The sequence below is a fragment of the Pyrus communis genome, chromosome 16 (assembly GCF_041283825.1).
Source record: "Pyrus communis isolate YQ-2024b chromosome 16, ASM4128382v1, whole genome shotgun sequence".
NCBI lineage: Eukaryota > Viridiplantae > Streptophyta > Magnoliopsida > Rosales > Rosaceae > Pyrus > Pyrus communis.
The window spans coordinates 10,455,430-10,469,853 of NC_142580.1; the positions used below are offsets into that span (position 1 = coordinate 10,455,430).

General features: G+C 35.6%; 1 protein-coding gene across 1 annotated transcript; it reads right to left on the reverse strand.

Moving 5' to 3' along the window:
• Nucleotides 1-12,626: 12,626 nt before the first annotated feature.
• Nucleotides 12,627-13,277, reverse strand: LOC137732295 (flowering-promoting factor 1-like protein 3). The gene has a single exon (XM_068471603.2). It carries the CDS (start codon nt 13,200-13,202, stop codon nt 12,879-12,881), a length of 324 nt encoding a protein of 107 aa, XP_068327704.1. The 5' UTR covers nt 13,203-13,277; the 3' UTR covers nt 12,627-12,878.
• Between the last annotated feature and the right edge of the window lie 1,147 nt (nt 13,278-14,424).

Consider the following 14,424-nt stretch of genomic DNA (forward strand, 5'->3'; position numbering starts at 1 on the left):
ATTGCACGATTTGGGATTTGTTTTTGGGAGAGAGAGAGAGAGAGAGAGAGAGAGAGAGAGAGAGAGAGAGAGATTTTAACTAAGCAGTTGGCGATCCTTTACCTACTTAACCAAGTGAAAAACTGTGAATTTTTGCACAGATCGGCTATTGATGTTGTCAGAGTTTGAGGCCCTGCCTCCAGAGCTCAAGTGAGAGAGAGCTGCTGAGCTTGAAAAAGGAAGGAAAAAAAAACACAAAGCTTTTGGAATGATCCTGATCCTGGTGCATTGGCACCATGTGAAAAGAAGGAAAAAATAATAATAATAATAAAGGTTTTGAAATGGTGTGCTACACCATGTGAAAGGAAAGAATTAAAAAAAAAAAAAAAAATTAATAGAAAGTGGTACAACGAGTCCGATTAAAAATCTTATCCGAAATTACAAATAAAATTATTTTGTATTATTTTTTAAAAAAAATACTTATATTTTATTGCCTATTGTCAGGGCTATTCAATGTAGGATGGAGATGCAAAAGGCAGTTACTGTTCACTGGATGGATTAAATAGTGAATAGCCTGGGGTGCCCTTAGCACAGGTGGAAATGCTCTAAGTGTTGCATGAGGTCGTTATTCGTGTCGTGTATTTTGTGTTCGTATCGTTTTCGTGAACATGATATTTTATTGGGTCGTGAACGTCCGTTAAAACAAACAGGTAATACAACCCAACTCAAAATTGACCCGTTAATATTAACAGGTAATATGACCCGAGCCGTTACCCTTACCCGTTAAAAGAAATATATTTTAAATTAATAAATAAGTGAGATAGAATCCAACGGTAACGATTTAATCTCACATAAGTGAGACTAAATCCTATGGTTATTGTTTAAATAAGGTTTTTTAATAATTTTTTAATTGTGTAGGAGTGTAAAAAATAAAAAATATATATTTATATAAACGCTCATAATGACGAGATTTACAACTTTCGTGAATGACTTAACTCTGAATTCCGCCACTATAGTCACAAAAATAATCAACGGTTAAATTTGAATCTAAGGTTTATGGATTATGGTGTTGGATTGTAGAGTTGAACTCTTTATGAAAGTTGTAAAGCTTGAGTGATTGTATATTTTTTTTTTACATTTTTCACACTTCTACTGACACTCCCCGACCTGGACTTCGAATCAAACTGTGTTGGCCGACACTTGGAGGGTGAAGAAGCCATAAAGTGTAGTGATGTGGAAATGTGAAAAAATTTAAACCTAAAAGTGCCTAAATACAAGAGTGCGTTGTGAGCGGGAATGAACCCAATTCATACGTGATGATAGAGCATAAGTACAATACAGTAAAATATGGTGAGAAATTATACCATCGAAGGTAACCGTCTACCCCAAGATTTGCCATTAATCCTCGTCGGTACGAAAACTCTGCTACTAGAACCTAGAAGGGTGAAAAATAAGGGTGAGTAGGCCTGAAAATAAAGTTTTAATAAAAACCTTTGAAAATGTTATAACCCCTCGTCGTAAAACATGTATAGCTTCCAAAATATACATACTGCGTATAATATGAAGATACTCATCGTAGCCTGCAAAACGTAAATAAGGCATGACATCCCAAATTTCACAATCTCAACAGTAATATAAGTAAAATCAGGTGCTCAACAATCTATATAAGCATGCAAGTCGGAGTCGCCTAATGCGATCTGTACAACTGCACCTATTACTCATCAATCTATGTTAACACATGAGTCGGAGTCGCTTAATACGACTTCTACGATAGGGCTAGGTGTAATAATATATGCTCTAGTGATACGATCATGTGAAGACTAGCGCTATGCGCAGTCACCTATGATTCGGAGTCACTTAATGCGACCTGCACGACAGGGCTAGCATCTACTTGGATCCAAGGCAAGCTTGCGGTGTGGGAGGTGAACATCACGTGAAGGACTAGGCTTGGCACGAGACGGGAGCACGAACATCGGGGTGCAGTTATGATAAGCACTACATGAATATAAACATTCCATAATGATGCAATAATTCTAACCAACATAATAAATTTACCTGAACTTACCTGCGCATTCCGTAGGATAATTTTGGCATTTCACAACAGTGCAACATATCTTACAACATTATTTAATCATGGCATGATATACATAAATCAATTCAAAAGCATTGATGGAAACTATAAAGTTTATATATACATACTATAAAAAGGAAAAGACCCATTTACTTGAGGTCCGCGCTACAACTCCCTAGCACGAATATCGAGGTGTCTCAAAATGATTGGCGCCTAGAACAATTATCAAATCACGTCTCAGAATTCTTATTGATAGAACATGTAACTTACATAAAACACATCCCCAAGGACGTTCTAGAATAATTTGAAACCCATTGACCAAAAGTCAACCGTCAGTCAAAGGTTAACGATAGGGTCCACAACCTTACGTAACTCAATCCGGAAGATCCGCACCTCGGATTTCTGATCCGTAACTTCCTAAGAGTTTTAATAAGCTTCTAGAATAACATCCTAAAGTTTCGGAATGATCCAACGGTCGAATCTCTGCCAATTGCTAAAATTAAGTGGCGGCCGACATTTTATTTTACGAACTTACAAATCTAATTTGGGAAGATCCGTACGTTGAATTCCCAATCCGTAGGTTCCTATTGTCCTCAAATATTACGCACTATAATATATTAAGGTTTGGTGATGATTCAACGGTTAGATCATCAATTCATATAAGAATTAAGTGGTGGTATTTATCAAAACTATGTTCAAATGATGAGATTTTATCAATCAGACTTCACATATAGAATTGGGGTATCAAATGTAGCCTAGAAAGGTCAGGGGGTACCTCGGTCCACGCGCCACCGCACACGGCTGCCGGTTGCCCTGACTCGCTGAAAAAATCAACTATTTCTAAAAATTCTCAAATTTCACAAAAAATGAAGATCTCAATGACTAGAGCAAGTTTTATACATGTGGCCAAGTCCAATTTGGCCAGAAAAAGCCTCCAATTGCCACAAACCTGTCGAAAACCCTAAAATGGGTGTTTGTTGATTCAACTTGTCCGATGTTCCAACGCCCCTATTGCTGGTTGGGTCTTGTTCCTAGGTCCAAGGGGAGTTGATTAGGGGTGGTGGTGGGTGGTGAAACTAGCCGGAACGGAGGAATCACCATTGAGCACTGGTGCTCCGTGAGGTTCTACACGGTTTTGGAGTTAAAAACCTTCGAATTTGAGTAGAGATGGTAGAGGGGAGGTTGTGAAAGAGATTGCAGGTGTTGGATGATGTTGGTTCAACGAGAAAAATGGCGGAAACCCCTGGAATTTGGTTGGGTGGGTACATGGATAGGTCGACGGAAAGGGAAGGCTGGGAGCTTTCTCTCCCCTCTCCTAATTGTCTAACTCTCTCTCCTCTAATTTCTGATTGGTCCTTCCCCCTTTAATTTGATTGGTTACAATTCCCACATGGTGGGAGTTTAATTAGTTTATAAACTAAAATTTGAGTAAACAATTTCAAATGTCCGTAACTATACCGTTATAATCCGGACTCGTAAACAGTTTTCGCTTATGCGTTCGTAGCTTCAAGATCTATTTGGAAACATTAATTGTGACTTCGAATGGTCAACGAAAGTTAAACATCCTCGCCTATAAGGGCATTTTAGTACAATCATTATTTTAAAATTTATAAAACTTAAAATTAAGGACGTGTTGTCACATCTATAATAATTATTATGAGTTTTATTAATTTCGCACTCAAATAAAAAACACTATTCATGAGGTTGGAGGGTTTTAAAAATTTAAATGAAGATATAACCATCTCTAAGCATAGATGATGCAATCTTAAGTGTTTATATATTCATTTACATTCTTCACAGTTGTACATTAATGATTTTTATTCATTATTTATTTTGAACTCCCTTAAAAATATTATTCATGAGGGTTTGTATGGTTTTAAAAATTCAAATGAAGATGTACCTATCAATTCAATCATGAGCGCCCTTTTCACATTTTTTTTTCACACTTGTAATTAATTGTTATAATTTTTTTTTTTCATGTATTAGATATATTTATATATATTTTAACATCTCAGTTTTAAGATGATAAAACATTTATGACTATGACTGAATGAGAGAGAGAGAGAGAGAGAGTAAAAATATTTGTTATGTCGTTGACTTTAAAATTGAAAGTTGTCTTTTGCCTATACTATACTAGTTGATTTGAATTTTACACAAAATGTCAAGTAAAATTTATTCCAGTAATAATAACAAGAAACTCTCATAATAAAAATAAATAAATAAATAAATAAAAACTTAATTCGTTTTAACTTATATAGAATAACAATACAATAATATATATTTAATATACAATATATGCACTATGGGTATTGTAATTTATAGTAAGTTCTTTTTATAAGTTTAAAAGTTCAGAAATGGTAGCACCTAGGTTTTGGTTGGATAAAGTGTAACTCTGATGCTGCTTGGGATGAGAATGGTTCGTATAGAGGTATGGGGATTGTGGTAAGAAATTCATCAGGAGATTTCATGGTTGCAATGGTGGTCTAGGAGACTGGGGTCGATTGACGATGCATGAAGAGGTTGCTGCTGCAAGGGCAGCATCTATGTTTTCTCGAAACTGGGGTACAGAACGCGTGCAGGTGGAAGGTGATGTTCTCATGGTGATAAGGTTGAAAGCCTCGGCAAGGGATTTATTGAGGCCACTGTTAGCACCCTATCCTCGATTTTGTATGTATTTCACTATTCAATGAATATCGTACTTCATCTAAAAAAAAGTACTTTTTTCTTAACGTGTCGAAATGGGTTATCCACGGGTTACCCATGTGTAAACCTGTTCTTATTGTGTAACCCGATAATGTCCCGATTAATTATTGTATTGATCTAAAACCCGTTATTTTCATGTCGTTTTCGTGTCGTATTAACAGGTCGTGTAAGAAATTGTCAAGTCTATGCATGAGAGTCCAAGTCCAACTAGTTCCATGAAAGAAAAACTAGTCCCATGAAATTAAGGTAGGTGTCACTTAGTACTGGGTCTAGTGGTATTCATCTTCACTTATAAATGAGAGGTCTTAGATTCGATTCTTGCCAAAGGTGAATATGAGCCACATTACTTGCTAGCCCATTGTGAGACTAATTCAACTCCTCCCCCTTAGTGTAATAATATTGTTTATTAAAAAAAATAAAAATAAAAAAATAAGGCAAGCGTAGAAGATGAACTTTTGGAAAAGAACAAAAAAATTATAATACTACGAAAGGCGTGCTTAGACTAATTAAACTGAAGCTTATACATCATCCCCAATAGTCATCCCAATCAATTGGAAAGTAGGGAAAATGATCCTCTCCGGATCCCTTCCACCTAGTCCTTCTCATCAAACAATCCGGACCATTGAAATTTGATCCAACGGCTAAAAACAAGGGCCCACTCTAAAAGTTATAATAACTTTAGCCGTTGGATCAAATTTCAAGGGTTTGGATTGTTTGATGAGGAGAATTAGGTGGAAGGGATCCGGAGAGGATCCATTTCCGGAAATTAGAGCTACCTAGGGTTTCTTCTGGTGGATTAGGCTTTAGGTTCCTCTAGAACATCATAGAATTTGTATCAATATTTGTGTATCTTAGTATTACCTTATTTAATCATGTTTGGCTCACCAATCAAGGAGTTATTTTCATTTTTGTTTTTTCAAAAAGAGATTATATTCACATACTTTAAATTATTTTATTCGCACCTTTTTAACTTTTTAATTTTTTTTATCAAGTGTTAGTAGTGTGTCAAAAAATATTAAAAAAACAAAAAGGTGTGAGGGAAGTAATTTGGGGTGTGTGAATATAATCTCTTTTGAAATTTGTGGTAGTGAAAGTGAGTCATAGCTAAAACCTCAATTTTTGTTGAGTAGAAGTGACTTTTCCTCATTCAACCATGGCACATCTAAGATTAGGAGGATCCTCTCTGGATCTTCTTTATGAGGATCTTGGGGATCCTCAAATCTTGTCTGTTTATTGTATATCGTACGGTCAGTTTTCATTAGGTACTATTCATATTTAATTTAAAATAAAAGTATTTAAAATGGTTTCTTACCGCAAGATGTACGATGAACGGACACGATTTGAGGATCAAGAGAATATCCCCATTCCATCCAAGAGATTTGCTAGTTGAACTCGCCCGAAGGCTAATCAAAGCTTAATATTTAAATGTACTTACTACTTAAACCTAAGAATGATTTAATATAATTTTGAAGACGTGAATCCAACATTTTGAAAAATGATCAGTTTTTGTTAGGTACTATTTATATTTAATTTAAAATTTAAATTTTAAAATGATTTCTGATCGCACGATGTACGATGAATGGTTATAATCACAGAATCTCTAGGATCCTTAATAAAAGGATCCGGCAAGGATCCTTTTCCCAACATTTTTATACCCTTGACTTGGTCACGTGGCCAAGAAATGAGTTAACAAGATTAAATTAGGTTAAGTATTCAACTTTCTTTATAAGTGATGAATTGATTGGTTATTAGAGTATTTCTCTTCACTTTATTGCATTCTGAATTCAAACTATTCTTTCTCTTTTTAGTATAAATTAGTGTTGAATATTTACTTATATCCGATACAAAGTATTTAACAACCTTCCAAAGCAACAAAAGAAAACACTAGAACTCGGGGCACATATCCGTTTGATTTAGTTAGGATCAAAATCGTGAGTAGAATTGACCGATGTCAGTAATGATTTGGCGAAACCATAATTACCTAATATGATTTCTTTAGATCTAAATACCTATATTTGGTTCTTAATTAGGGTTTTAAAGTTGAATTTCAATGAATATATTCAATCCCAATACGTAGTCCGGAGTTGGAGTTGGAGTTGGAATTACATAAAACTCTGTAAATAACTATTTGACGATTCATATAAAATTGGTTTGCATGACATTGACATGACAAAAGCTCTGATCTTGCATGTCAAACTCATAAAAGACGAATAGGATCTCTCTTGTTCCATCAATTGTGGATAATTATTAATTGTGGATCTATACATATAGGGGGCGTTTGTTTGCCCTCACTAAGTTGGACTGGATTGGACTGGACTAGCTATTAGTCCAATACTGTGTTTGTTCCATGTTGGGACTAACATTAATGAGACTAAATGGGACTAGCATGGACAAAACCCTTCACTAAGAGGTCTTAGCGAGACCCCCCCAATAACTATGGGACTAGCTAAGACTATCCTCTCTTTCTCGTCCTTGTCATGCTCAACGACCACTCCCGACAGACTCCTCGTCATCTCCGGTCACCTAGATCAATCATTAACTTTTCGACTCTCTTTCAGATCCATTTCACAACCAACTTTCATATAAAATATACCAAATTGAAGCTGGGAGTGACAATATTACGATTTTACCTGAATCGAGGCTAAAATGTGGTCGAATGTGGCTGGAAAATGGCCTGGAAGTCTCGGCCTGTTTGGGCTTCTTCAAATCCATGACAGATTCGAGCATTCAAAGCTAAGATCTCGGTCTAGGGATGGTGATGAATTTTTTGGCGGTGCTAACTTCATCCAATTTAACGAGGGTTGGCCAGAAAACACATCGGGAAACCTGTAACTCGTCGGGAAGATTGAAGCCGTGAGGTTCCGTTCGAACAACGCATAGCCAGAGAGGGAGGGATGACAGAGAAATAGAGACTAGAATCAATAAGGAGTTTGACCAGGAATGAGAAAGAGACATGAATTGAGAGGTCTAAGAGGAAAAAAAGAGGGAGAGGGTGGGACGATGAGAGAAGAGGAAAAAAGTGGGACAGAAATGGTAGGAAAAGATGGAGAAAAAGATAAGATCACAATAAAATATTAATAATTTATATATTAAATAATATAATATTAGAATTTGTTATTATTCAGCTTCTTAGTCCAATAATGCACCAAACGCTTCATTAAGTTAGTCCAGTTTAGTCTAGTCTAAGTCAGTCCAGCTTAGTCTTTGAAGCTAATCCAGTCCAGGATAGTCCGGCGCAAGAAACGCCCCCATAGTGTAAAAAAAAGACAAAGAGCTCCAATATTGCTGGCTCTACTCCATCTTATATATACATTTGTGTGTGTGTATATAGACACACACACACATACATACATACATACACCGATCCTGGTTCTCAGTTGGTTAGTTTTGTTCTGTTATTATTGCCCTTGGAATTTTTGAGAGGCCATTGATTTGAAGGAACTGACCACTTAATGAAACAAGGGAGGGGCATATAGACATAATATATTTACTTTTATAGACTTATCCTCATGAGGTTTTACAGCCTCAGTCCTTTGGTTTTAGGACACTTATCAGGAGATCTCTTTCCTCAATTACCTTTCTTTATAGCACATGTTGCTTAGGCATGCTCCGTGAATGGCAGCTTGATGGTGGCTCCAAAATCTTTGGATTCATTCGTGCATGTGCACCATATTTCTCGGGAAACTATTTAGATATGCATGTTGCTTGAACTGTCAATGCATATCTTGCTTTCCAATGTCATTGTCTTGATCCAAGTATGAGCGAGTGCTTCACCTATATGCAGGTTGAATAAATAACAATATGATGCCCAAAAGAAATTCAAAGTAATAACATTTATACTTACATTTTTGCCACGTCTAGAATAGTACTTTGCTACTCAAGGGATGAGTAAGAGTTTCAACTTAAATTTGCTCATTATCGATTTATAGAACTTCGTGTTTATGGTCAAAATCATTCATATTATCTATCATTCTATAAAAATTACCTCTGCAGAAAAATCTATTAAAACTAAAGTCATTTAGTCAACGAACTATATTAAAAAGATGAACTGAATTGATAAAAGCATTACAAATCGTCTATGTATTTGCTACAATCAATTGTGTAGCTAAGAATTATTCGGTTGGTGGGTTAAGCTAAAATTATTATTACATTTTTAATCTTCTGTTGCCTACATAAAGTTATATAATAGTAAACCAAATAATTTGATGTAAGAAATTTATACTACGTTTTCTAGGCTTCTAGCCTTCAAAACCTTCAAGTGAATAAAATAAAGAACTATTTGTAGTATAGAAGTTTTAATTTATTACTATTAAATTATAATATTGGTTAAAATGAAGAGTTTATTTAACATTTATTAGAGCATCTCCAAAGGAGATGTCAAATTTTAACCATAAAATTTGAATTTGACAGGCTATGTGGCATTTTGACATTTTTCAAAATTTTACTCTTCACCCGGTATGTTAAATTAAATATTATTTTATTTCACCATTTTCTTTTCTTTTTATTTTATTAAACTATTATTTTCTGGGTTTGGAATGAAGACTCCGGAGTCCTAACCCACCCCCACTCTCACGCGCAGAGAAAGAGAGAGAGCACCCATTTCCTTCCAGAGACAAACAAAAGAGGTAAGCAGGCACGCATTCAATTCTCACCCTCTGTTTTTAATTACGTATTCTTTGAATTTTCATCCAATTTTAAGTTTTAACCAAATATCGGATTCTTTTCCATTCATTATGGTGATATCTGGTCTGATCGATTCCCCTTTTTCATAAATACTTGCTTGGTTGCTGAGAAAAGCATAAGAAAAGTTGTCAAACCAAAAAAGAAAAAGAGCTTAAGAAACTAAATTATGGATTGTTGACTTTATATAGGGTTTTTGGAAATTAAAGTTACAGCCTTTGAACGGTTTCAAGAATTTTTATTTGAGGTGTCCTTCAAGTATCCTCCTTTAATTTTTCTCTATTCAGTTTGGTTGTCAAGAAAATTAAAACGGCGCCGCCTCTTTCTTCGTCTCGCCTTTCTTCGACTCCTCGACGAAGAGCTCCACTAGCTTCCCGCCGTCCGGCTCAATCAACTCGTTTGAAATTCGGAGCCTTTGGCGGGTCCTGGGCTTGGACCCGAGATGGGTTGAGAACTTCAGGACGGGGGCGAAATGGGCAGATGACGGCTTGGGGAATGAGTGAGAGGGGTAGGGGGTGTTGACGAAAAGGGTGGCCATGGACGCCATTGAAGGAGGTGAGAGAGGAGAGCTGCAGATCTGATAAAAAAATTAATAACAAAATGTTTGATACTGTTGTCAAATTTGACAGTAAATGTTAGAGCTGCAATTTCATGTCATGTCACATTAGATTTAGTTTCTCGGTTGAAAAATATTGCAGTTGTTTTTTTTTATTATTATTGCTGATTTAGACATTTTGACATCTCCTTTGAAGATGTGCTTAACTCTTATTTTTCTTAAAAGCAGCCTTAAGATTTAAAATTTTCATTTTCTGAGTGAAATATGACAATTAAAAATAATAAAATAGCTCAAAAGATTAATATTTTTAAGTTTTGCATCATTCCAATTTTATCGGATGTCTCGAAGGGACTAATATTTTTAAGCTTAAAGAACCAAAACTCTTCATACGCTATGAGAAAAACTAGTGGTGAGGCTCAACGTGCCATTGGACAATACCGAACAGCACTACGACCCAATCAAAATTTGACATGTGATAAAAATTAACTGTACTTTGTCATAGTTGACCTTTTAAAGCTTTCATAATTACATAAAAACTGAAAATATATTCCAAAGATAAATACATTCTTTTCAACCATTATCATTACAATTGTAAATTGACTGATCTGATTTGATGTCACCCTCCACTTGAGAATTCACCTCTCCTTTGTCGACGCCGACTTCAGTATGGTTTCACAAAACTTTGAGGGAATAAGCTTTATATTTTCTCTTTAGATTTTTCTGTCATGGTTAGCACAATTCTTTGAAAAATAAAAGACAGATTTTTTTGTGTTTGTAAAAAATGGTTCATCACCAAAGTTTATACAATTCCAGTTAATCATTGAGAGATAATATAACGTGACAGGATTTCAATTCTTTGAAGACAAGGGAAATTTAATACATCAACTGGAGGAACGGGATGAAAGCAACAAACATCCATTACTTAGGAAACTGATCAACCATATTTAGAGTTATTTCCCACCCTTAGACTTGCAATTGAGGCTTTTCCGGTGGAGGAAGCCTGGGGTGTTATTATTGTTTTATTGTAGTTTTAATTATGGAAATAATATTTTTATCAGTATTTTTTTTATGTAAATAGGAAACTGTAGTTAAATTTTACCACGTGTTAAATTTTGATTGAGTTGTAGTGTCATTAGACATTGTCCAGTAGAGCGTTGAGCCTCACACAAAATTTTCTTCTATGTAAATAGGAAATTGTAAATTATTATTTCTAGGGGAGCCTTGTACTTGGCTTTGCCAGTGGCTACAATAGATTTACTAAACGACTTCAGTTTCAATTTTTATTTTTTTTTGGTATTTTTTGTGAAGATGACATTGACAGAATCATTCATGAACAGTTCTAATCATAAACATAAATCTCTATAATTTGAATATGAAGAATTTTGAGTAGAAACTTTTACTCGTTCTTAAATAGTTGCTACCAAGCAATACTCCCAAAACAATTTTTGTGGTACTCGACATGTATATTTCCATATTTGGCAAAATTTCCACTTTGAGTCAAAGTTGATTTTGCTATATCCAGGTAAATATTTCAAGAAAAGTCTTGTTTTTTTATCACCCAAATTATGCCAGTTGCTGGCTTTTTGTGCATGCCTGGCTTTGTTATTCCACTTTTGGGCCTATGAAAACCCTATAATTTGCCTTCACTTGTTCTATTTGTACAGGGTAATTTCGGCATTTTGCATGCAGTTTACTGAGTGGATAGCCCCTGCCACTTGTATATAAACACGTGGCAGCACTACGTTGTTGGTAAGCAAAGCAAATGGTTGGCCTAAGGTAATCCACTTTTTCGTATGCCCAGATGATTTTGGTCTTTCGTGAATTCATGATGAACCGCAATAGTCGTAAATAAAAAGTTGATAAAATTTATATTCAGTCACCAAAAAAAATTTTCATCATCAAACACTCCATGTCTACGTATAAAACTTGTGACATATATATTATTTAATATTATATTTTTATTTATTTGTAAGTTAAATTTATTTTTCACCATTACAAATTTTAACTAAATTATTATAATTGACTCATTACTTAATATAAATGTCTCGTTGTATTCTCTGAATAAATAAAGGATCTTCGACACATCTTAGAGACCATGAAAGAATACAAAGCAAATTAAGCGAGTAGTCGTTGCTTAGTCCAGTCAACAAGGCATCCATCAAAGCCAAGAATGCTACATATATATGCTAAATCAAATTCCACATCACTTGCAACCTTTTAGATCAGTCTTTTTCATCCGCAAGATATTTGTGAAACATATAGTTATTTCGAATATTTTGGATTAATCTAGCTCTTTTATGTACAAACAATATTATAATATTATGGGAAGGAGGAATTAAACCTATGACTTCATATACAAGAATAAATGCTCTTAATCTACAAGCTCCTGCCGTAACCAGAGCCAGAACGATCAAGGGAGACCGAAAATCATGATTCCATGCATGCAAATACGATCGGAGATTACAGGGAGTGACCAAGAGATGCCAAAGCATCTTCTCTGGACTTAAACTTTCCAAAAACATTACTGAAATTCGCCTATCTTTTTGGTAAAGGTTTATAAACAAAGGGAGTGAAACTGCCGTCTCTTTTTTCTCCCAAGGAAACAAGAGGGGAGTGTGGAACAAAGAACACAACACAACAGTCAAGACCCAATTTTTATTGCACAATGATAACAATTTATACAAACTGTCAGAGTATTATCCAACAGTCAATCATCGAACAGACTCTTTGACTACTTTAATTAATTAGCTTTCCCTAAACCCTAACCAAACCAAACCAAAAATCAAAAGTAAACCCCAAACCTGCAGAAACATACAAACGCACACAAATGAACACAGAATCAAAGTCATCACAAACACTTCCAGCACGCTGCACAAACTAGTCCAAGGACTACGTGTCCCTCACTTCAAACACATTACGGTTTTTAACAACGATGTCATACATGTGCATGGACTTGAACTTGTTGAAATCCTTGGGGAGAGAGATGAGATGGACGGTGGATCGTTTGTGGAACTGAAGAAGGTCCGGATCGTCATAGTATCGCTCCCAGCCGAGCGTGGACAGCTTGCGTTCGAGCACGGCGTAAGAGCTGATGACCTCGTCAGTTGGAGTGTGGACGAGGACCTTACGCGGCCGGGCGTTGGAGCCTTGCAAGGAATCCGCCCCGTCCACCAACCGGACGACGCCATTCTTGAAAACCCAAACCCCAGACATGTTTGGTGATGAGAAGGTTAAACAACTAAGGAGTGAGAATGTGTTGTTTGTATGAGTTTGGGACGTAGAGTATGTGTATTTATAGGTAAAATGAAGTGTCGTGAGGTTAAATTTTGGAGAGATGAAATTACGGGCATGTTTGGATGTGGGTATAGTAGGGTAAGGTGGGTTCCACTTGATTGTGAGGGAATCTTTGTAAGATACAGTAAGGATCATGGTGTTCGGGACGTGCAGCCATGGACCAGTAGCAATCACTTATCTAAGTGTGGGCATTTCATATATCCGATAGGAGAATCCTTGTGTTTTATTTCTTCAATTTTTTTCCTCCCTAAGGCTTTAACCCCACATTGGGAATCTTTGTTTTGCTTGTGGAAAAATATTAGGATGGAGACTTATTCTCGAGAAAGCTTATTAGCAAGCTATACCGATATAATAGAAAATGATCATGATTTGAACATTTTGGCTTTGTGGGCGTAAACACATGGAGATATCAATATTTGTATTAACTACCAAGTTACACATATGTTTTAAGAACGTTGTTCCTGATGGCCTTGTCAATTTGAGTTATAATTAGAATCTTGGGTATTATTATTTTGAGAATCCACCTAAATGGATTGAAGCTCATTTATTTGATTATATGATCGAAGTCTCCAGGACTCAAACTGTTTGTAATAATGTATTGAGTTAGTTTTGGGTTGATCTACCACCTTATGTTACAAAAAAGAAAAGGGACCTATAACTAAAAAAAAGACATGGAAGATTACCATCTTATCATCAAGAGCTTATTTCTTTTAGAATTTTATAAGGCCCATTAGAGTCCGGAGTTGATTTTGAGGGTTGAGGGTTTTAGAAGTTGCATCATTTTGTGTTTAGGGTTTATATTGTCCTTAGGAGGAGCTGAGGGCTTGGGGTGTATATGTCTCAGGTTTTGGGAGGAGCCCAAAATTTGAGAACTACACTCTACGCCCTAAGAGATTACCGTAGTCAAAAAAATTTTCTTCTAAAAAAGTCTTATGCATACATATTTGTCACAATTCATTGGGGAGGGTAATGACTATGGCCTTATGATGATAGGGTTGAACAGTATTGTCAGTTTCACTAGCAAATTTAGTTTGACTTTTCAACTAGTACATAAACTAAAAATACGGTATTCTAGCTTAAAATTCTTTTGAATTTTGTATTTAAACTAAAAGCTCCTTATTTTGTACGGGGATCGGCTAAA